This window comes from Macrosteles quadrilineatus, unplaced genomic scaffold, assembly GCF_028750875.1.
Source record: "Macrosteles quadrilineatus isolate MER2022 unplaced genomic scaffold, UCM_ALF_1.0 Scaffold_7__1_contigs__length_78375512, whole genome shotgun sequence".
In the NCBI taxonomy this organism is placed as follows: domain Eukaryota; kingdom Metazoa; phylum Arthropoda; class Insecta; order Hemiptera; family Cicadellidae; genus Macrosteles; species Macrosteles quadrilineatus.
The window spans coordinates 3,135,888-3,157,185 of record NW_026542600.1 but is presented as its reverse complement, the minus strand read 5'-3'; the positions used below and the strand labels follow the sequence as shown (position 1 = coordinate 3,157,185).

Sequence of the window (21,298 nt, the reverse complement as noted above, 5' to 3'; positions counted from 1 at the left end):
CAACAAAATGTCTTCACCCGGAGCGTACGATTGAACACATCTTTGATAACCGTAGAGTAGCAGGTCACTGTAGCTAAACGATTATCAAAACAGTTTATCATTCTATTTCACTCTTAAGCACAAGCTGTACCTTTTTTACTAGCCAAATAATTGTGTAAAATATATTACCATTGGGAAAACCAGTTAATTGCAAAGCTTACAGAACTTTCAAAAATGAAAATCGTTTAATTTTCCAGATTCACACTATTGCAGTAGCTCCATATCTTTCTGTATTTCTTTGTCGTGAAAAATGGGACCACAGCTGTACTCAAGGAAAAATTTATTGGATAAACTTTCAAACTCAATTTGTGTAAAGTGTTACCTATATTGATATCTTTTTCTCTTTCATTTAACAGAAACAGAAGCAACAGTTGATGGAGAACAGCGAGAGACTGGAGATGGAGCTCATGTACAGTCGCAGCTCCGAGTTGAACGGAGCGTTAGAGGGGGAAGGTGATGACGAGTCTGCGTATAAACAGCGTTATGAGCGAGCTGCGCGAGAGCTGGCGTTCACCCGACGCAGACTACAACAACAGCATCAGGACGATCTAGAACAGCTTGTGGCACTCAAGAAACAGTTTGAAAAAAAGGTGCGGATATTTTATTGCAATTCCCTTTAATAGATAATATCAAAGGTTACTGTCTCTTAAAGACTCTCACGGGAACACGCTGAGGTCAGATAACCTATATGGTCAGGTAAAACGTGTATGAAACCTAGTCATGCAAAATACTGTAGAAATTAATGTATTATTTGTATTTTACTTACTCTTACTCCCATGGCCATGGATACCCTAGGTGGTAATTGGCCTCACCAACAAGTATTTGTGTTTAATGAATGCAAAATATAGTTGCAAATAATGTTTAGTTTTGCTTTTTTTTCATTTATTGAACTCAAGTAACAATTAAAGTATGCAAACTGATCAAGTTGGTGATATAACTAAACTGATTTACTATACTCTATAGAGATATCTGTTTCTTCTATATTACAGTACTGTCCTTTTACTCTTGAAAATATGAATACTTGATTAAAACCCACTACACGAACACCTATTATGGCAATAAAATTATTTACTCGATTCAATTATACACACTAAAATTTATTTGACAAAGTCAAGTTCATAACAAAACTATACCTGCTTGGATATTTATATTTTATTACTGTGATAAGGATGGAAACGGAAATTACTAGATTCTTAGAAATTTGGTCAGACTGGTTGGTCATACTGTTTTTAAATTATGGCTGGATAAACCAACCTCTATTTTTTCCCATGTCAATCAGTTAATACCAGCAGCAATTGATTTATTCAGGGTCAATTAAGAGCTACCATTCTTTCTTCTATTTGATAATTTTCCATCGAAAATGTTCAGCTTCACAAACTACTCCAATAATATATTCTACTCTCTAAACTTTTAACCTGTATTAGAAAAACCTAAAAAACATATTGTTGTTCTATGAAAATATTACTATTCTCCCTTGATTTATATAAAACATTCTATTATTTTTTTTTATGTGTGTTCTTGTTTAGTTAAATTGAATTTTGGGTTGTTCAAACGGAATGGTTATCGTTATTCAAAAATTACATTATTTTGTAGTAGTGCCTTAGAGTCATGCCTTACTAATCAATAATCCTGATAGACAATTTACAATACACTATAATATAACTTATGTTCTGTGATGTGTTCTTCAGCTCTCAGATGCTTATGAAGAGGTTGAGGAGCAGAGGCAGGTCGTTGGACAGTGGAAGCGGAAAACCCAGAAACTGGCCTCTGAGATGAACGACTTGAGATTGCTCCTGGAGAAGCAGAACTCTAGGAACGACATGTTGGAGAAGAAACAGAGAAAGTAAGTAAATCGTTGATAGCTGCTTAACAATTCCTAGCACCAGGAAAACTTTTCAAAATCATTCAATGTCGCTTCAAGAAAGTGTGATTTAGTGAATTAATTTTTCGATCAAGGGATGTTGCTCGTAAAACAGTCAATCGTTCATTGTCTAACTCAGAGTTCATTCTTTGCGTTGCCCTTGGCTTTGCTTTAACTAACCTTCTATTGTTTTGCAACAACATTAGCCAATGGATCATCGTTAAGGCTCTCATATAGTATTACGCTCTGGCAAACACGGCACCAGCTGCAAAAGTCAACCAGTAACAATAATGTAGAAATATGGGACAGTACTATATTCACATGTAATAACAGTTAAAATCAATCACAATTTTTTCTCCCCGATGATTCTTCTCTATAAGGCTACCATAGTGGTTCCATTGGGCTCTTAGGATAAATGGAGGGTATAGAAAGCTTTGAGTTCATGAGGTCTTACTTACTCCTGAGGACACTCAATAAAAACTGTTAAGTCGTCATAACATTTTATTTTTGTGGTATAAAGGTTAATCATTTGTACTCCTCAGATTCGACACAGAAATCCAGCTGCTTACAGATGAACTGCGACAGGAAAAGACCAATAAGGAGCGAGCGTTGAGGGAGAAGGAGATGGCTCTAGCAGACAAATACACGATGGAGCAAAACTTAAGCGTAAGTTAGTCATTGATTGCTTAACATGTAGAGTATTAACTAGGGTAAAATTTATTCTGGTAAGTTTTAAGTGTGTATCAATTTCTTCTTCTTTATCGTATTCCTGTGACTTTTAAAACTAAAGATTTCATTGTTAATTATTCTAATACCTGTTTTAGGGGGTAAAACTTGAATTGGAGCTGAAAGAGCAGAAAGTGAACAGTTTGACCGCTGAACTCAGTGAACTAACATTCAGTGGAAGCACAGAGGAGGACGTAGGTTTGCTGAAGAAGGCCAAACACCAATTACAGAACAAAGTTAAAGAACAGGTGTGTTTATCATACTTTAATGTCACAACTGAAAAATAAGTTTGTCATACTGTTTTCAACAAAGTATTTCAGTGAAAAGACCCTCAATAGCAAGAGCCCTTTGGTAAGAAAAGCAATTTATTCATACATTGCCTTCACATAGGATGCTTTGTTTTGTAAACCGTGATACAGAGTGTCTCAAGATAACAAATAACTCTTGAATTTCAAAATCATTACCATTTTAGGATTTTGTCTTAAGAGCTTGTACAAATTTCAGGTACTTTCGTAAGTACTTTTGTCTTTTGAATTCTTTGTCAATTGAATATTAAAGAGTGTAAAGTTTCATTCAATTGATGTAGCAGCAGTTTCAGTAAGGCTAAGTCGGTGGTGTGTTTGTTATGATAGGAGGAGGAGCTAGATGATCTAGCAGGTCAAGTCCAACTTTTGGAGCAGGCTAAGCTGAGATTGGAGATGACACTGGAACAGATACGTAAAGAGAACAAGAAGGAATTAGCTCAGCGAGATGAAGAACTGGAGGAGGTGCGGTGTAACGCTCACAAGAAAGTCAAAGGTACTACTCAGGCAATTTCATGTTGTAACAGAGAAATTTATATTAATAGTGGTTTCTATTTGTAGTAATTAATTAAAATATATAAAATATTTTGAAGTAAGAATCAACTATTAAAATATGTGGTGAATAATAAACTTTTTATGGGTTTAAAATCTTACATTAGGTACCAAACCTTGTATAGGAATTTCTGCAATCGTACTTACAATCCGTAATATTGTTTACAGTAGTATGTTTGTTGATGAAATTTTTTGTTGCTTTTTTGGTTGTTAATTTTTTGTAGCTTAAAAATTGTCATTTGCTAGATTGATAAAAACTCAAATGTTCAGAGATCCTAGTGATACTTGATTTTAATCTATTTTAAAATGTTGGAGAACTAAAAAAAGCTTTGTAAGCTCAGTATTAAAATCTCTTAATAACACATTTTAATAAAGAAAAATCATGTGATTTTAGCTTTAGAATGTCAACTGGAAAATGAGCATGAGCAGAGAACTCTATTGTTACGGGAGCGTCACGAGATGGAACGCAAACTGGCAGAGTACGAAGAGAAGATACACAGCAACCGCAGCAGCGAACAGGAACAGCTGCAGAAACTGCGGAGGGACCTCAAGCGGACCAAGGCTCTGCTCCGGGATGCTCAAACCACCATCGAACAATCCCGGTCAGACGCTCCGAACAAAGCTGTTATGCGACAGTTACGCAACCAGGTGAGTCTGGGTCCCCATCGGACTCCCGTCGCAGCTAAGTGAACTAGTAACATTGTGTTCTTTACTTCATCCACTACACTACTATTCTATCTGGTTCCACCTCTATGTATCAGTTAAGTCTCAAAACCTTGTGAAAGAAAAGTTATGCTTTCGCCATGTATAATTGCATTCTACAAATTGATTTCTGTGGTCTCAGTCGTTAATTAACATTGTTCGATCACATATTAAGAAATTTGCTCAATATTTCCTATGTTATAGAGCAACTGCTGTCTTTCATCAGCCAAGTTTGAAACTTTGACCATGGTTTCACTGAACAAGAGGGATTTTTGAAATAAAAAGAGGATGTCTCTATAAGTTATCAAGGACTATGGTCAGCGTTGGAAGTCTTAAACACACCAATCAGCAAGCAATGTTTCTTGAAATTCGATCGTTACCTCGATGGAAACAGAACATATTACCTATTGCTGGCCCAATGTGCAAATGTGCACACCTCTCTGGAAACTTTCTAAGCCACTTATGCACATGTTATCATTCAAAACACTTTTCTTTGCATCTGCCAACTTTCAGCAGTAATCACAAGTTATTATTTCCTTCCTACAGAAATCTTATTACGGAACGTGATCCAAACATTTCAGGAGTGTCAATTTTTCTTCTAAAACTTTTTAGAATGCTATGACAAGACCAATCTACCCATGGGATTGGAACAATAGAAGAAGATGAAGTAAGCAACTGGAGCTCAATGGAGACCTTAATTCACTGGCAATCCTCGTAGTTAACTATTTTTGCACCGTATCATATTTTTTTAGTTATAGTTTAACTATACAGTTGACTTCTTGATACCACCCCTTACTGAAGCATATGTTTAGCATATGTAATTGAGCATTCCCACAGTATGAGTTGTAAAAGAATTCATCATATTCTCATTAATCAGTTATGTTGATATGTGTAGTTGGAGGATGCAGAGTGTGCAAGGTCTTTGGCAGTCAAAGCCAAGCAAGCTGCTGAATCTGAGCGCTCCGAGGCAGCGTCTGCACTCGAGGACGCCACCAAGGCTCGCACGGAGGCTGAGGATCGAGCATCCTCTCTGCTGAGGGAACGCTCCCAGCTTCAGTCACAGCTGGACGAGAATGAAGAGGAACTCGCTGATGTAAGTATATCCCCTCAGCACTTCTATAGTAATAGAATTCAAAAGTGTGTTCAACTTTTAGGGTAATTTAGTATGAGTGAACAAGAACCAAAAAACATTTTTTTACTGATCGCCATTAAATGAAATTATATTTTTACTTCTCACACAAAGTTTTCAAAACTGTGCTACTTTAAACACATTACTCTTTATAACCTAAAACTATAATTAATCAAATCTTAACCTATCTTTTTTTGTCCACAAGTTCAAACGTAAATTGACATTTTATCCCAGAAAGTTGTTAAAAGAGTATGGGAGAATCAATTCAAAGTTTTCTTTTAGTTTTCACAAATTTAAATTGTTCTACTTATAATTTAATTTCATATTCCTCAATTATTTAGCCTACTTTTGTCTAGGGAGGCGATTGTGCAAGTTCCAGTCCATATACCCATATAAAAAATTACAGTTTTTCAAGTTATTGACCAACCATCTCTATGAAGTTTTTCCTTCATGAAAGTCTTAGAACCACAACTAACCAACAATGAATTTTGTAGGTGCTGAAGAAGTATCGAGCGACAGTACAGCAGTTGTCGCAAGAGCAGATGTCACTGCAGGAGCAAGCGAGCCGCATCGCTGAGCTAGAGACTGAGCGATCTTCTCTGCGTGAGCAGCTGGCGGAGCTGTCTACAAGAGTTGAATCTATGGAGACCATGAACGACCCCAACTCCTCCCTGGCTGTCAAACGACTACAGCTGAAAACCAAAGAACTGGAGAGCAAATTGGAACTGGAGCAGACGACGCGATCTCGATTACAAGTGAGTGTGATTACGGCAAAGGTTCTTAAGTATAAGTAAAAGATAGTCTTAAAATTGCTAGTAACATTTTTATTTTGTGCTTACAGTTACAAGTAAAGTAGAACTCCAACCATCCGAATAAATTGGGAATAGACCCCATTCTGATAATCAAAAATTTGTATAGTTGGACTTTAACTGAAATTCAGGGTATTTTAAAGAGAGTAAACCGAGTCATGCCAAGCTTTTACTATTGCAATCGCAGAACGCGTCTACCACAATTTTGTTTTTGGAAAATTTACAGGATGTCATATTTATCCTTATGATAATCTACATTTGAGTGTGGTGGGGATAAGTTCTGTTTGAATGCGCTGGCGACTTCCTCGTTTGTCCTGTGTAACTAATTAATTTACATCTATATTTGATCGATTCCCCAAGTATAAATTATTTTAGTTTGCCACCCACATAAGAGTTTGATACCCAACAAATAATAATAACTATTGGAGGTATAATCACTTAAGCTGAATTCCTTTTAAAAAAATCAAGTAGGGTTAGCTTACCTAAAAAAGTACAGACCATGGACTTACAAAGGTACACAATAATAGGCCACAACACATTACAAAATTCCTTTTGTTTAAGAAAAATTTGCTAAATTAACGTGATTTCAGGTGCAAATAACAAGACTAAAAGAAAACAATGAGAGGCTTCAAAGCGAAGTAGAAGCAATGAAAGCAAGAGAGCATTCGGCTCAAGAAAAAATCAAAACCTGCAATCGTCAACTCAGGGAGCTGAGAGATGAGAATGTCCTGTTGACAAGCAAAGAGCAAGAGGCGCAGGCAAAGATGAGAGAGATGGAGAAGAGTGTTGATACAGCGGAGTCAGACGCAGCAGCCGCAAGGTCAGACCTGCGTCTGGCTCTGCAGAGAATTGAAGACCTGCAGTGCGCCATCGAGGGAGATATGGAGGATGCGGACGACAACTCTGCGGCATCCTCTGACAGGTAACAACAACCCCAACGTAACAATACAACTGCTTACAGTTGGTGACTCAGTAACTCACAATATGTCGCCAAAACCTGGATTAAACAAATTTCTATAAGTTCTGATACCTCATGAAGTTTGTAAAATAACATCATCTACTGGTAGATCTTGCTATCTGGTAGATTATCTTCATTTTCAAACTTTGGTCTCCAATTTTTTATAATCCAAACAAAACTTAAAAATTCATCTTAGAAATAAATGTTTATCTTACTGGTCTGTGTACATATAAAGTCAGCTAAGTATCGTGATGGTTAAATTCTTCTTGGTGAGGCAGTGGACACCACAGTAAAAATATAGATCAGGGGACTGGTCTTGAACCAGCGACGTTTGGCTTGTAAGTCCAAGACACTGCCACTCAGCCATATTTGGTTTTTATTAATAACAATCTCATTTTAAACACATGTGAGTGAAATATTGAAATATTTTGAAGTCTTTGAGAGTGGCGAAGTCAGTTTTACTTTTGTTATATAATTTGGTTTAGCTTCCAGGTTTTGGTAGACACCCTAATTTTATGTAGTGCAATTTAATCAGCTTTCAATAAATTTATAACATTCATTTTTGTTGTTTTGTGTACTCAAATACAATAAATTAAATTCAAACTATTTTTTAAGACCACAATAATATGTGTTTGTTTTAGTTAACTTGAAAAAATTTTATTGTTGAATTATATGTATTTTATAAATATATTGTATTTTAAAACTAAATTCATCATGAGAATGTTACAAAATGAACAAAAAATGAGTAAATTGGAATTAAAACTCTTATTAAAAATTAAAAGTTTACCAAAATTTAAATTTCGATCAAAAGTTATTGATAGTGTTTCACTTGTTAACCTTTGTTCAGTCTCTGCTTTTAACAATTATTTTCCTTAGATGGGTTTCCTTTCCTGTAGTTTTGTGTTTTTCTTAATTCATAACGTAAATTGAGTTTAAACTGTCATAACTTCTAATTTTTATAAATACCCTAATCTAACTCCTGAGCCCATCATATCCTCGCCAATTTGATATTTTTTTAAGAGAAAAATAAATGTTTAGTCTTTTTTATGTAGGCTATAATAGGTAAGCCTGATATCCTGTCATTTCCTTAACAATTCCTGGCAAATGTTCCGTCTTTTAATCAGATAATTTTTAGTCTTTGTTATATTCTGTGCATTTGTAGGTTAGAAGAAGAAAAGTGTAAACAAGTGCATAGTGGTTTTTGAAACAAAAGATCTTTTTTAATTATCATTCTTTATTGATATTTAGTTTTTCTTCCTGAAAATAATACTTGTCACCTTTGTGCTGTGTCTCATAATAATTTAAGTTATGTACTATATTTATATTAATTCCCTGCACTTGTTCAGTAATACAAAAAATAATGTTTTAGGAGTTAAAACATTATCATTAAAAAATATATTTTTTAATGTTAAAGGAGAGAAAAATAAAATTTACAACTAACTAAAATAGTACATTTCATACCTAGGGCGTAAAGTGACTCTTTTCAACACGAGCTCAAGTGTCATGATCGAGCAAAGCCGAGGTGAACTATGTTTTTCTTAAAATTGTATCATTAATTAACAAACTAAGCTAAAAAATAAAAAACCTTTCATGGAAAGATAACCTCTCAAAACTACTTTCAGTTAGATTTCAATTCTGCTATTGTAAATATCAGTTTTTTTAGTAAACAATTCAATAATTTTGTCTATTGTGATTGTGCTACTGTACATTATACCGTCAACAACTGTTTACAGCAGCTGACTTTTACTCCCTAGGGACTAAAAAGGGTTTACTACCTAGGGAGTAAAAATGCTACTTTAGACCCGCAACACATTTATTAAAAACAACCGTTTTTTTGCTGATGACAAAAAAAATTTTTGCAACCCGTAAAAACCAATTATATGCATACTAATATGAAAAAATTGTAAACAGAAACATCACTTTGTAAAATACGGGGCAGTTAAATCGACACATGTACAGGGTGTCCCGGAACTCTCTACCAATATTTTAGGGCATTGCTCCTGGGTAAGAAACATAACTAAATATCATATTTAAACTGTCCGGAAGTCCTTAGTTACTCACACAGCCGCCATTTTGTTTTTTTAAGTTATACATTTTTTTCTAAAGAATGGTAACATACGAAATGGAAACTTTGCACAAACATTTATGACAACTAGACAAAGCTACAAAAAAATTATGAAGATTTTTCAAATTCATAAAACAAAATGGCGGCCATTTAAAATTTTTGTAAAATCAATGGTTTTTGAGTTATTTAAGAAAGAAAATTTTAAATAGCCGCCATTTTGTTTTATGAATTTGAAAAATCTTCATAATTTTTTTGTAGCTTTGTCTAGTTGTCATAAATGTTTGTGCAAAGTTTCCATTTCGTATGTTACCATTCTTTAGAAAAAAATGTATAACTTAAAGAAACAAAATGGCGGCTGTGTGAGTAACTAAGGACTTCCGAACAATTTAAATATGATATTTAGGTACGTTTCTTACCCAGGATCAATGCCCTAAAATATTGGTAGAGAGTTCCGGGACACCCTGTATAACTGGTTAACCGATGGCAGTCAGTTACTTATCAATTCCCCCTACCTCTCCTTCTAGTTTTGTTAGTGATAATGTTGCTTCACTAACAACCTTCACTAATGCCGTAGTGCATGTTTGTGTGATTGTAGTGACTCATCTATAAGGTCCGACGAAGTCTTGACTGCGCGCAGCTTAACATTGGGTGATTCTGGTGACAGCAGGTTAGTGAATCAATACAACAATACATAGTAATTTTTGTATTGCCTTCCAGATTACTCGACAAACAATATATACAGTATACTAGTGGCTAAGTTACCTTACTGTCCAAATAGCTCTGGTGTCCACCTATGGTGTCATTTTGAAGTCAAAAATATTCTCACTGTAATAACTGTATTACTAATTAAATAAGTTAAAAGGGAACCCGATACTTGGGACGACTTACTCAATTGCATGACAACTCCGACTGCCGTTCCACTCCGCTTCGTGCCATCGTTCCTAGTCGGTGACGTCACTCAGCAGTGCAGCCAACCACACACACGAACTCAATAATCTTCTGGCAATGTAATATAGCCTTATATATTACACTCGCCCAAACTTAAAATAAAACTCTTCTCTAACGGCCTAACCTTTTTCTTCTAGGCTAAGCCAAATCAACATTTTTTTTTTTTCTTCTTTTACAATTTTTTTTGTTTGTTTATAAGCTTCACAAAATACTTCAGTAATACTAAATAAACTTTTCTTCTTCAAATAAAATAAACATAAAATCTTCTCTCTCTAACTCGGCCTTTTAACTTAAAGGTCAAGCCGCTTTTGCACAGTCCTTTGAGATCTCCGAAGTGATGGCGGGCTGCACTGCTGGCTGGGCTGCACTTCGGGATGCTCGTCTGTAGTGTGCGTAGCTGGAGATTTTGGTAGGCCTACACTCCGTTGTTGTCTTGGTGATGTATTCCGAGTTTCCATGACACGAGGTGATCGCTCTGGCGGAGTTTGTATTCCCACAGCAGACTTGTTCTCAGGGGATTTGATCGGAGACTGCACTACCGGCCTATTGACTGTAACTTCCTCTTCCTCAGTCAACTTACTAGATCTCAAATGATCAGCGTGGCAGAAACGTATTTTACCTCCCAGGACGCTCACCACATAAGTAGACGGACTTTTCCGCTCCAAAATTCTCCCAGGAATCCAAGAAATGATCTCCTGCCGTACTGACTTCACAAGCACCTTTTCTCCCTCCACAAAGGATCTGAAACTTCCCCGATGGTTATCGGCTGCTTCCTTCTGCGCCTCCCTCTTCTTATCAATGGCTGACAATAAACAGGGTTTAAGCATTGTCAACTTAGTTCTCGGTTTCCATTGAAGGAACAATTCCGCAGGGGTAACACCAGTGACAGTACTGGGTGTGTTGCGAAATGCAAAGAGGAAATTATCCAATTTATGTTGTAAAGAAATGGTCTCAGAACCACTAGCCATAACCTGTCTTTTAAGGTTCTTCTTGACTTCCTGTACAAATCTTTCTGCAGCCCCATTCGAGGCAGGATGGTAAGGAGGTGAGAGCGTAAACTTAATACCGTTGTTGCTCAGAAATTCTCTGAATTCCCCACTAGCAAAATTGGGACCATTATCACTGACCAATTCTTCCGGTAGGCCAAAAGACGCAAACAGCGTACGCAGTTTTTCAATGGTTTTAAACGATGTAGTAGATTTCATGATAAACACTTCTAGCCATTTGCTAAAACTATCAACAACTATGAGCATTTGTTGTCTTGTTAGTGGGTCTTCCGCACCTACTTGAAGCTCTAGGCCACTGACATAATGGCACCTTAGCCACAGCATTCCTTGTACACTGACACACATGACATGAGAGAACAGTCTCTTCAATGGTTTTATCAATCCCCGGCCACCAAACAAAGCTTCGGGCTAACATTTTCATCCTATTTATTCCGGGATGCTGATCATGCAGCAATTGGATAACGGCACTCCTCAGTTTCTCTGGCACCACTACTCGACTACCCCATAAAACACACTGGTTCTCTACGGACAACTCATCCCTTCTTCGAAAATAAGCAACCAGCTCAGAATCTTGACTATCACGCCATCCATGCCAAATGAAATCTCTGACCTTTGTCAAAACAGGATCAGTATCAGTAAGTCGAGCGATATCCTTAGCAGTAATAGGATTGAGATCACTCACCAATTTGAAACAGTCAAAGGCCTCTACCAGGGAAGAAACATGAGAGATGTAGTTGGAATCCAGCTCCAATTGGTCGTCATCAGGTAACGGTAATCTCGAAAGAGCGTCCGCATGTGGCAAGTCCAAGCCACGGCGGTACTTTACTTCAAAACTGTAGGCGGAGAGGATCAGGGCCCATCGTTGAAGACGCGCAGCGGCGACACAGGGAACTCCCCGCTTATTTCCAAAGATTGTCACTAAAGGAGCATGGTCAGTCTGTAACACAACATTTTTCCTACCGTAAATATATTTATGGAATTTTTTTACTCCAAAAACAAGAGCCAAAGCTTCTCTATGCAACTGTGAATAATTTCTTTCACTAGCACTCAAGGATTTCGATGCGAAGGCAATAGGCCTCTCTACTCCATCAATAAGGTGCGAAAGCACGGCACCAACACCTCGTGGACTTGCGTCACAAGTCAAAACTAATGGTCTATTTACATCGTAATGAACTAAGACATCTGAAGACAATACCCATGTCTTACTTTCTTGAAAAACAGAAGAACATTGTGATGACCATACCCACGGTGCATCCTTACGAAGTAGATCGTAAAAACAGCTAAGTTTGTCTGAAAGATTGCAAATAAACTTCCCATAATAATTTATAAGGCCTACATAGGCTCTTAACTCTTCCTTTGAAGTTGGCTCGGGTGCGTTCCGAATCGCCTCCAAAATACCCTCCTGCGGGCTGATCCCTTTGGACGACAAACAGTAGCCTAGGTACTGTACTGACGGCTGTAAGAATTTACATTTAGAATCATTTACCTTGACTCCATAACTTTGAAGACGTTGAAGAACACTCTCCAAGCGTGACAACGCTTCCTCTTGCGAAGATCCACCCACCAGTACGTCATCCAAATATGCCACTGACCCAGGTAGGCCACCAATAATTTTGTCCATGGCCGCTTGAAAGAGAGCCGGAGCCGAAGACAAACCATACGGCAGACGTCGCAAACGCACTAAGCCTTTGTGCGTAGTTAGAGTCAAGAGTGGTTGGGACTCCTCCGCCACAGGAAGTTGGAGATACGCTGCCTCCAAGTCCAAAACTGAAAACCAGCTACAACCTGCTAGAGTAGCAAAAATGTCCTCCGGTTGAGGCAAGGGATAGTGTTCCGACTGGATCACTTGATTAAGGGTTACTTTAAAGTCCCCGCAGAGTCGCACCCCACTTTTCTTCTGAATCACCACAATAGGAGTAGCCCACTGAGAGCTGGTAACGGGATAAGCAATACCTTCAGCAATCATCCTATCAATCTCATCTTCTACTGATTTACGCAACGCGTAAGGAACAGGGCGATATTTACAAAATTTTGGCACAGCATCCTCTTTTAGCACAATACGTGCCTCAACATCCTTAATTTCACCAGGACCTCCTTTGAACACAGAGGCATACTTTTGTTTCAAACCAGAAACGACTTTAGGCTCATCGGCCTTACCTAGGGTTAGGTTAGGTTCACCACCCTTAGATTTAAAACTGCCTGATAGGCTATTAAAATTACAAGTAAAAATAGATTTCCAGTCAAAAGCAATATGTTGTAGCCAACTACGGCCTAGCAGCATAGGCTGATTCGTACGATCAATCTTAATGACTATCATAGGTAACTGATAAGTCTGGTCCATGTAGGTTACTTTGACTAAAGCTTGTCCAATAACATTGACTTCATTGCCTGAATATGTAAGCAACTTGATATCTACAGTACTCAATTGTACATGAGGGAAATATTTGTTAAACAATTCTTGAGGACACACAGTTAGTGCCGAGCCAGTATCAATTTCCATTAATACGGATACATTCTCTATTTCTAGGCTTACCTTAAAGGCAGAAACATGATCACCAGAATTCATACTGTACAAAGACAAACTTTCAAACTCCACTTCATCTGGACCATCACTAGGCCTAGGCCTATTTTCCTCTTCCATCTGATGGATTTTAAATTTACCACTTTTTATGGAATTTTTCACTGGATTTTCTAATTTGAACCTGCAAACCTTACTGATATGACCCAACTTTTTACACCCATGGCACTTGTAATTACTATACGGGCAATTATTAGCCCTATGCTCTGGATTGCCACAACGAAAACACTTATTTATCTGAGACATATCTCCCTTCACATCACTTGAATTTGATTTAGATCCCGCACTGTGAAAATTTGAACCTCGGTTGGAAACACGTGCATTCTTCTTGACCTGAAACCTGGAAATTTCCTGAACACTTGTATTCGAGAATATACCTGTTTGTTTCTCGGCCTGTTCAAGCCTGAGTGCAAGAGCCAACGTTTTCTTCAAATCCATTTCTTCGGAAAGTAATTTTTGACGAATTGCTTCATTTTTAATTCCCGAAACTAACTTGTCTCTCAGTGCATCCGATAAGAATGTTCCAAAATCACACGTCGAAGCCAAATGCTTCACTGCCACCACGAACTCTGCAATACTTTCAGATTGTTTCTGGCATCGACTATAAAAAGTATAACGCTCAGCGACCACAAGGCGTTTAGGAGAATAATGATCTTCCAAGATTTTGCTCAAATTATCGTAAGATTCTTCATCAATCTTCTTAGGAGAAATAAGATCGGTGAGGACGGCTAATATTTTAGGGCCTATTACAGTAATCAAGATGGAGACCTGCTTCACGTCCTTGACCTCGTTGGCCTTGAAAAAGTGTTTCAAACGTAACAAATACGAACTAATATCTTCTTCGTACGGATTAAACTCCGATATCCCATCCTCGTCGCCAAATGTAATAACTGTATTACTAATTAAATAAGTTAAAAGGGAACCCGATACTTGGGACGACTTACTCAATTGCATGACAACTCCGACTGCCGTTCCACTCCGCTTCGTGCCATCGTTCCTAGTCGGTGACGTCACTCAGCAGTGCAGCCAACCACACACACAAACTCAATATTCTTCTGGCAATGTAATATAGCCTTATATATTACACTCACTCATAATACATACTCTTATGTCTTAAAAAACACTTAACACACGTCACAAACGAACATAGACAAAACACGGTAAAATACATGGCCGTACAACTTGCTAACCTGCACCCTGTACCCACTGTCGTACCGTAGTTAAAAATGTTTATGGCCATGCATTTAATCATGTTTTGCTTATGTTCGTTGACTGTATGTGTTAAGTGTTCTTATGTACTTAGGACGACCTCCTAAGAGTGAGTAATTTTAAGAAAATATCATCATAGGTGTCAAAAACGATCTTTATTGGAGGACTCTAAGATTACTTGGATAGTTATAATTTAGCCTCTTAAATATGACATACATTGCCGTTTCATGGATGAAAGTTATAAAACTAGGTTGGTCTTGGTGATAGCAGGTTAGTGAACCAATACATCCACTTACAATTAACCAATCCAATAATATACAAAGGTTATGTACCTTAAATTAGTTGTAAATATTAATGGAAATTATGCATTACTCTCAAGTATATTTATTTCTGTCTCTGCATATAGAAACAATACGACAATTTCTTGTTGGTGAAAGGTTACGTTTGTGTTAGTAGTTCAAACATGTCAAATATTTATTTTTGGTGTTTATTTTGAGTAAACTACAAGAGTTCCATTGTTAACAACCAACAATGTACTGTTAACTTGTTAATTGGTTTTAAACTAATGAACAAATATAGTAAACCCCTTTTAACTGCACCTCGTTAATCAAAACTGGGGTTAACTGAAGTCATAGTTAAAAATTCAAATCAATTGGAAAATTATACAGGAAATTTGAATTATCTGCCGTGGCGTGGATAGTTGGACAATTAGCCAACAAAGTAATGGTGCGTTTGAAAATACAGATTTTATAGTGTGAGATCAAGTTAAAAAACAATTGTCGATTATTTTAAGAAAAATATTTTGTCTACACAGTTGTATATTTGAAGATCACAGTAATTAATCTAGCTTTTTAGCTTCTGTTGTTTATTTATTTGAACTAAAATGCCTTTTAAATTCCAATCATTTGGTTTGTTACGGTTTTACTGTTTTTTTTTTAACATGAAAATAATAACAATACAAACTATTTGTGCAGTCACTCTAAAATAATTTTTTTCTAGCTATCAGTCTGCTGACCGAAGTGGATCTAGACTGAGAAGACTCAACGAGCCGTTTACGAAAGACTCCTCAAATGCGTAACATAGGGGCGAAACCCAGTATTTTTGCTTCATGTTAATTTATCATTTACCATCCCTGTGCTGCTTTGTCCCTAGGAAATACTTATGGTACAAAATATCAATCGAAAACACCACATAGAATGTAGTGTCGAACTGTTTTTGAGTATAATTTATAAATTGTTTCACTGTTATGTATAGAGTAGTGTAGATAAGATAAGAAGGGTCTTGGACTCAAGGAACACACCTCGCTTTTAGTTATCCAGGCAGACGGTGTGCGGACCATCGGTTCTTGTTCTTGTAATGTATTATATAAATCTGTGTAAATGTTACAAGTGATGTAGTATAGTGTTGCATCGGGATTTCCCTTCAAATGTATTATTAGCTTCTGTACCGATTAATTTTTGTACAAATTCCATCTAATATTGTATTTAATGTTAATTCGCTCTCGTTAAATATTGTATTTATTTTTAGGGGCAGCTATGTAATATAAAGGTTTCTGTATCAAATAGATGTTGTCGAGTTTAAATATTTAACTGTTATAGCGAATTTTCTAATCGAGTACTTATTGTAATAGATTTGCTCTCTGATACCTGTACAAATGAGAAGTTAGCGGCAAATAAATAAATGAACATATATATTATTTTCCTATCGTGTCAGGGTTTGAATTGTAGTTAGTCGTGTTTTATTGTGATTCTTGAGGGCTGCAAACAACTTGAATGCCAAGTGATAGTGCTGAATTTGCTGTTTATAAAACATGGTGGTCCTGTAGCCTGCAGATGTAATGTAGAGGAATTTATTATAAAATTACTTATTTATGTAAGTTATTTTAAGATTTAGACATTACGAATATCGATCAACTTGTATGTTTAATTTGTTCGTTATTTTTACTCGAATTACTTTGTTCAAACATAACACTTCATAGTAAAATTGTTTAAGCTTTGAATTGTGAAATAAAATTACCTTTTAAAACATTAAAATATGTTTTTCACCGTGGAATCTTACATAATTGTTACTATGATAATACTTTGAATGGAACAATGTCAGTGCCTAGCATTATTTATTACCTTATTATTATTATATTAAATTTGTTAAATTTCCTTGCTCTGTTCGAACTCCTAACCTAGCAGTATGTTATTCGTATCACTTTCTCAACTTTTTCTATTTTATTCACTTCTTTGTACTCCAAAAAAGTTGTGAAACACTTATAATATTGGCACTGATTTCCCTTGTGAGGGTGCTTTACTTTGTTTGTACTTGTTATGTTATGGTGTTTAATAAACTATTCCAAAACAATGCTTATGTTTTTGTAGATTTAGCTTATACTTTTTAGTCATTGAACAAACTATTCTAATTGTGGGTTTACTTTACAGGTACTACTTTACAGGTACTATCCTTAACCCTTTTAGTGCCGTAGCATCGCTCATAGCGAAGCAATGTGATAATAAAATAATATATTAATTGTCAAGCGTCGCTGACGGCGACTCTCAGTATTTTATACAGGGTTGGGCAAATGTGTGGATACCCCTGGTTAACTTTTTAATGGGCGACACCAGGAAAACTAAACTCCACATACCTTCACAGTGCCGGATTTACCACTAGGCCGATTAGGCCGCGGCCTAGGGCCGCAAGCAAGAGGGGGCCGCAGAGGATTGGGAAAAACATTTTTTGAGATAAAATTTTTAAAAAATAATTTATTTTAAACCACCAGTTTGCCGCCATCACAGGTGACCATAATGATGTCTCCGTGGACCGAGGGAGATGTTCACGATTTTGCCGCGGCCTCGGGTGCCTGTGATGATGTCCCGTGATTGCGGCCCGCGGGAGACGTTCATGATTTAGCCGCGGCCGCGGGTGACGTTCACGAATTAGATGCTGTATCGAGTTGTCTGTCAATGATGATGTCCCCGTGATTGCGGCCCGTGTGCGGGAGATTTTCACGATATCGCCGCGGTCACAAGTGTCGATGATGATGTCCCCGTCATTGCGGTCCGCGGCAGATGTTCATGATTTCACCACGGCCGCGAGTGTTGACGATGCATCCCCGTGATTGCGGCCCACGGGAGATGTTAACGATTTCGCCGTGGCTGGGGGTGTCAATGTGGATGTCCCCGTGGTGGCTTACCGAGGAGGATGTTTACGATTTCGGCACGGCCGCGGGTGACAATGATGAAGTCCTCAAGATCGCAGTCCATGGGAGATTTTTTTAACACGAATTTGCCGCGATCGCAAGTGTCGATGATGATGATGTTCACGTGATTGCGGCCCGCGGCAGATGTTCATGATTTCACCGCGGCTGCGAGTGTTGATGATGATGTCCCCGTGATCGCGGTTCACGGGAGATGTTAACGATTTCGCCGCGGCTGGGGGTGTCAATGATGAAGTCCTCATGATCGCAGTCTACGGGAGAGGTTTTTAACACGACTTTGCCGCGATCGCAAGTTTCGATGATGATGTCCCCGTGATTGTGGCCCGCGGGAGATGTTCACGATTTTACTGCGGTCCCGGATGGTTATGATCACTAAGCCATCATAGTTATGATGGCTTTGACTTGGTTTAGGAGAGATGTCCACGATTTCATCCAGGATCACGGGTGTCGATGATGATGTCCCCTTGATGTATAGGAGATAGTCACTATTACTTCCGCTATCGCAAGGAATTTTCACCACAGGGGGAGGGCCGCTCAAGTAATTTGGCCTAGGGCCGCAAGTACCCTAAATCCGGCACTGTACCTTCATAAAAAATAAAACTGCACTTTTTGGACGGTATCCCAATTTTTCCTGGGACCCCAAAATGGGGTATTTTGGGGTAGCTCCAAAATTTTAAATGTAAAGCCCCATCGAGTGACACCTCATTTTAAAGGCCTTTATTAAAGAAGAATATCAGCGAAAACTAGAGGTCTCTATCTCAACCCAGTACGACATGGCAATCATTTTAAATTTTCATCAGCCTGAGAGAAACTTTTAATGAGGTTAAACTGTACGATGAATTTTCAAATGACCGCCATGTCGTACTGGGTTGAGATAGAGACCTTTAGTTTTCTCTGATATTCTTCTTTAATAAAGGCCTTTAAAATGAGGTGTCACTCGATGGGGCTTTACATTTAAAATTGTTGAGCTACCTCAAAAAAACCCCATTTCGGGGTCCCGGGCAAAATTGTTATACCGACCAAAAAGTGCAGTTTTGTCTCTTATGAAGGTATGCGGAGTTTAGTTTTCCTGGTATAACCCGCTAAAAAGTTAATATGGGATATTGATGCCTACATTTAAGTACCCATTAAAACACCCAACAACATACTGGCTTTAAAAACACGTTGTTTTGATTCAAAAGCTACCGGATATCAGTTTTGTAGCATTTTCGTTGCCTTTGGTCTGTTTGCAGACACCATTTTATCCATTTTCGTCATAGATGACATCTGGTATCATCTGTTTGACGTTTTTTTGTGGTTTTCAAGTTGAAGTTATGTGTGCGAATACGGCTAGAGAAGTTTTTCACTATTTTTTTCTTTTATACATTGGCAAAGGTTATTTATTAGTAATGATAACAATCTTCACTGACAACAAAGTAAAACATAATAGTTATTTATATTACAGAATTCCAGTTTGGCATTGCTTAGCAACCACATATTTGGGATTGTTATATATTATTTTTATTGAATTTTTTCAAACTTGTTTGGAACTAAATTTGATTATCTATACATCAATTTTGATCCGACTGTTATGTTGAATAAAATAATAAAATTGTTTAGCATAACTTATATTCATAGTAACAATAAATTTAAATAATAATTTTTGTTTTAAAAAAATATTTTTTGGTCCTAATTTATTGTGAAATTTTGTGATATCTTAAACCATTTCATAGAGAATTTATTCATGCACAAAATTAAAAAAATACACAGAAACCTCTAAAATTGTATTTTATATAAACTACTGCATTTTCCTTTGAAATTAGCTCGACAATTTATCCATAAGAAATAGGCATGACGGCACTCAAGGGGTTAATAGTGTAGCAATGTTTTTTATACATCCTGAAAACATGTTTTGTTGAAATTCGCCCCATTTGGATGTGTAGTTGTTGAGATAAAACTTAGATTACATCTATTTATTATTGAGCAATTAATGATTTCAAATTATTTTGAGGCACCAAAGCACAATGTTATATAGTTATCTAGTTTTTGTATCCAAACAGTTTTGATGTTACCATGTGAAGGGTGTAATATAATTTATATTTTCTTTTGTTTCTGGACTTATACCTTTTATAGTAGTTTTCATATTTATATATTTAACTGAATTTGTTTTCATCCTCTCAGTGTTTTAATATTTACTTTACCATTATATGAAATAAAATGATTATTATTGGAATTTCAGTATTCATTGTTTATAGGTGGTTATGCACCTTACAACTGTCCTTGTAGCTAGTGTTAATCATTCAAATGCAGAAGTAATGGATTTTATTTACATAATCAAATCAAAGTAATATGTGTTATTAATCCTGCATGCAAGCACATGAATGATGTCAACATTTTACGAAGACAGTAAACAAGTATAGTCACGACAATGTTGTAGAGGGACAGTCGAATGATTTGTTTAAAAAAAAATTTAAACAGTAGAAAATTAATTTTGTCGACTCGCTCGGTCATCAGGCTCAACCTGACAAGTAGGTCAAGGTATGTAACCCTTGACGAATGTGTTTAAGAATTTTGTAATGGGAAGGTTGAACAAAAGGCATATCTTGGTAAAAAAATATATGAAAATGCAGAAACAGAAACAACAAAATTTAGGATTTTATGAAAATTCAGTGTTTCTATTTCCGTCAATAAGGTAAGTCTGCTGTTAAACCTATCCATTACAAAACCCTTGCCAAAACCAATTTTCAGCAAAAAAGCGTTTTTGAGGTTAGCCTGTACTTGACTATTTTGTGTTGAGTTAGCGTCATAAACACAGGGTATTTGGCAGCTATGACTACCAGCGTTTACAAAACATAGGCTGCTTGATAAAACTAGTGATCGGCAGTGCTGTGTCATAAACACAGGGTATTTGGCAGCTAGGATTTACCAGCCTTTACAAAACATAGGCTGCTTGATAAAACTAGTGATCGGCAGTGCTGTGTCATAAACACAGGGTATTTGGCAGCTAGGATTTACCAGCCTTTACAAGGTATTGATCAGCATGGAAATACTCAAAAATATGTTTTTTACTCAATGGTGAAATATCTGGTGAGCAACTTTAAAACATCAATAGTTGCAAGTTGGTGAGTGCTTGATGGTTGCAAAGCAGATATACAAAGAAAGATGACCAATAGTGTTGTCAAAGACAGCAGATATTCTGCGCAACAATTCTGCGTAACGCTTGCAGATGTAG

At 36.9% G+C, this 21,298-nt stretch overlaps 1 protein-coding gene across 1 annotated transcript in view; it reads left to right on the top strand.

The window, feature by feature from the left end:
* LOC128998680 (unconventional myosin-XVIIIa-like) overlaps positions 1-20,292 on the top strand; it is an 85,918-nt gene extending 65,626 nt beyond the window's left edge. The window contains exons 23-33 of the mRNA XM_054424913.1: positions 396-629; positions 1,728-1,882; positions 2,443-2,566; positions 2,725-2,874; positions 3,259-3,424; positions 3,875-4,128; positions 5,078-5,275; positions 5,806-6,066; positions 6,711-7,042; positions 9,739-9,810; positions 15,885-20,292. Of these exons, the coding sequence (XP_054280888.1) occupies positions 396-629; positions 1,728-1,882; positions 2,443-2,566; positions 2,725-2,874; positions 3,259-3,424; positions 3,875-4,128; positions 5,078-5,275; positions 5,806-6,066; positions 6,711-7,042; positions 9,739-9,810; positions 15,885-15,963 (2,025 nt within the window). The 3' untranslated portion in view covers positions 15,964-20,292. The remainder of the gene's footprint in view (positions 1-395; positions 630-1,727; positions 1,883-2,442; positions 2,567-2,724; positions 2,875-3,258; positions 3,425-3,874; positions 4,129-5,077; positions 5,276-5,805; positions 6,067-6,710; positions 7,043-9,738; positions 9,811-15,884) is intronic.
* The last annotated feature ends 1,006 nt before the right edge of the window (positions 20,293-21,298 follow it).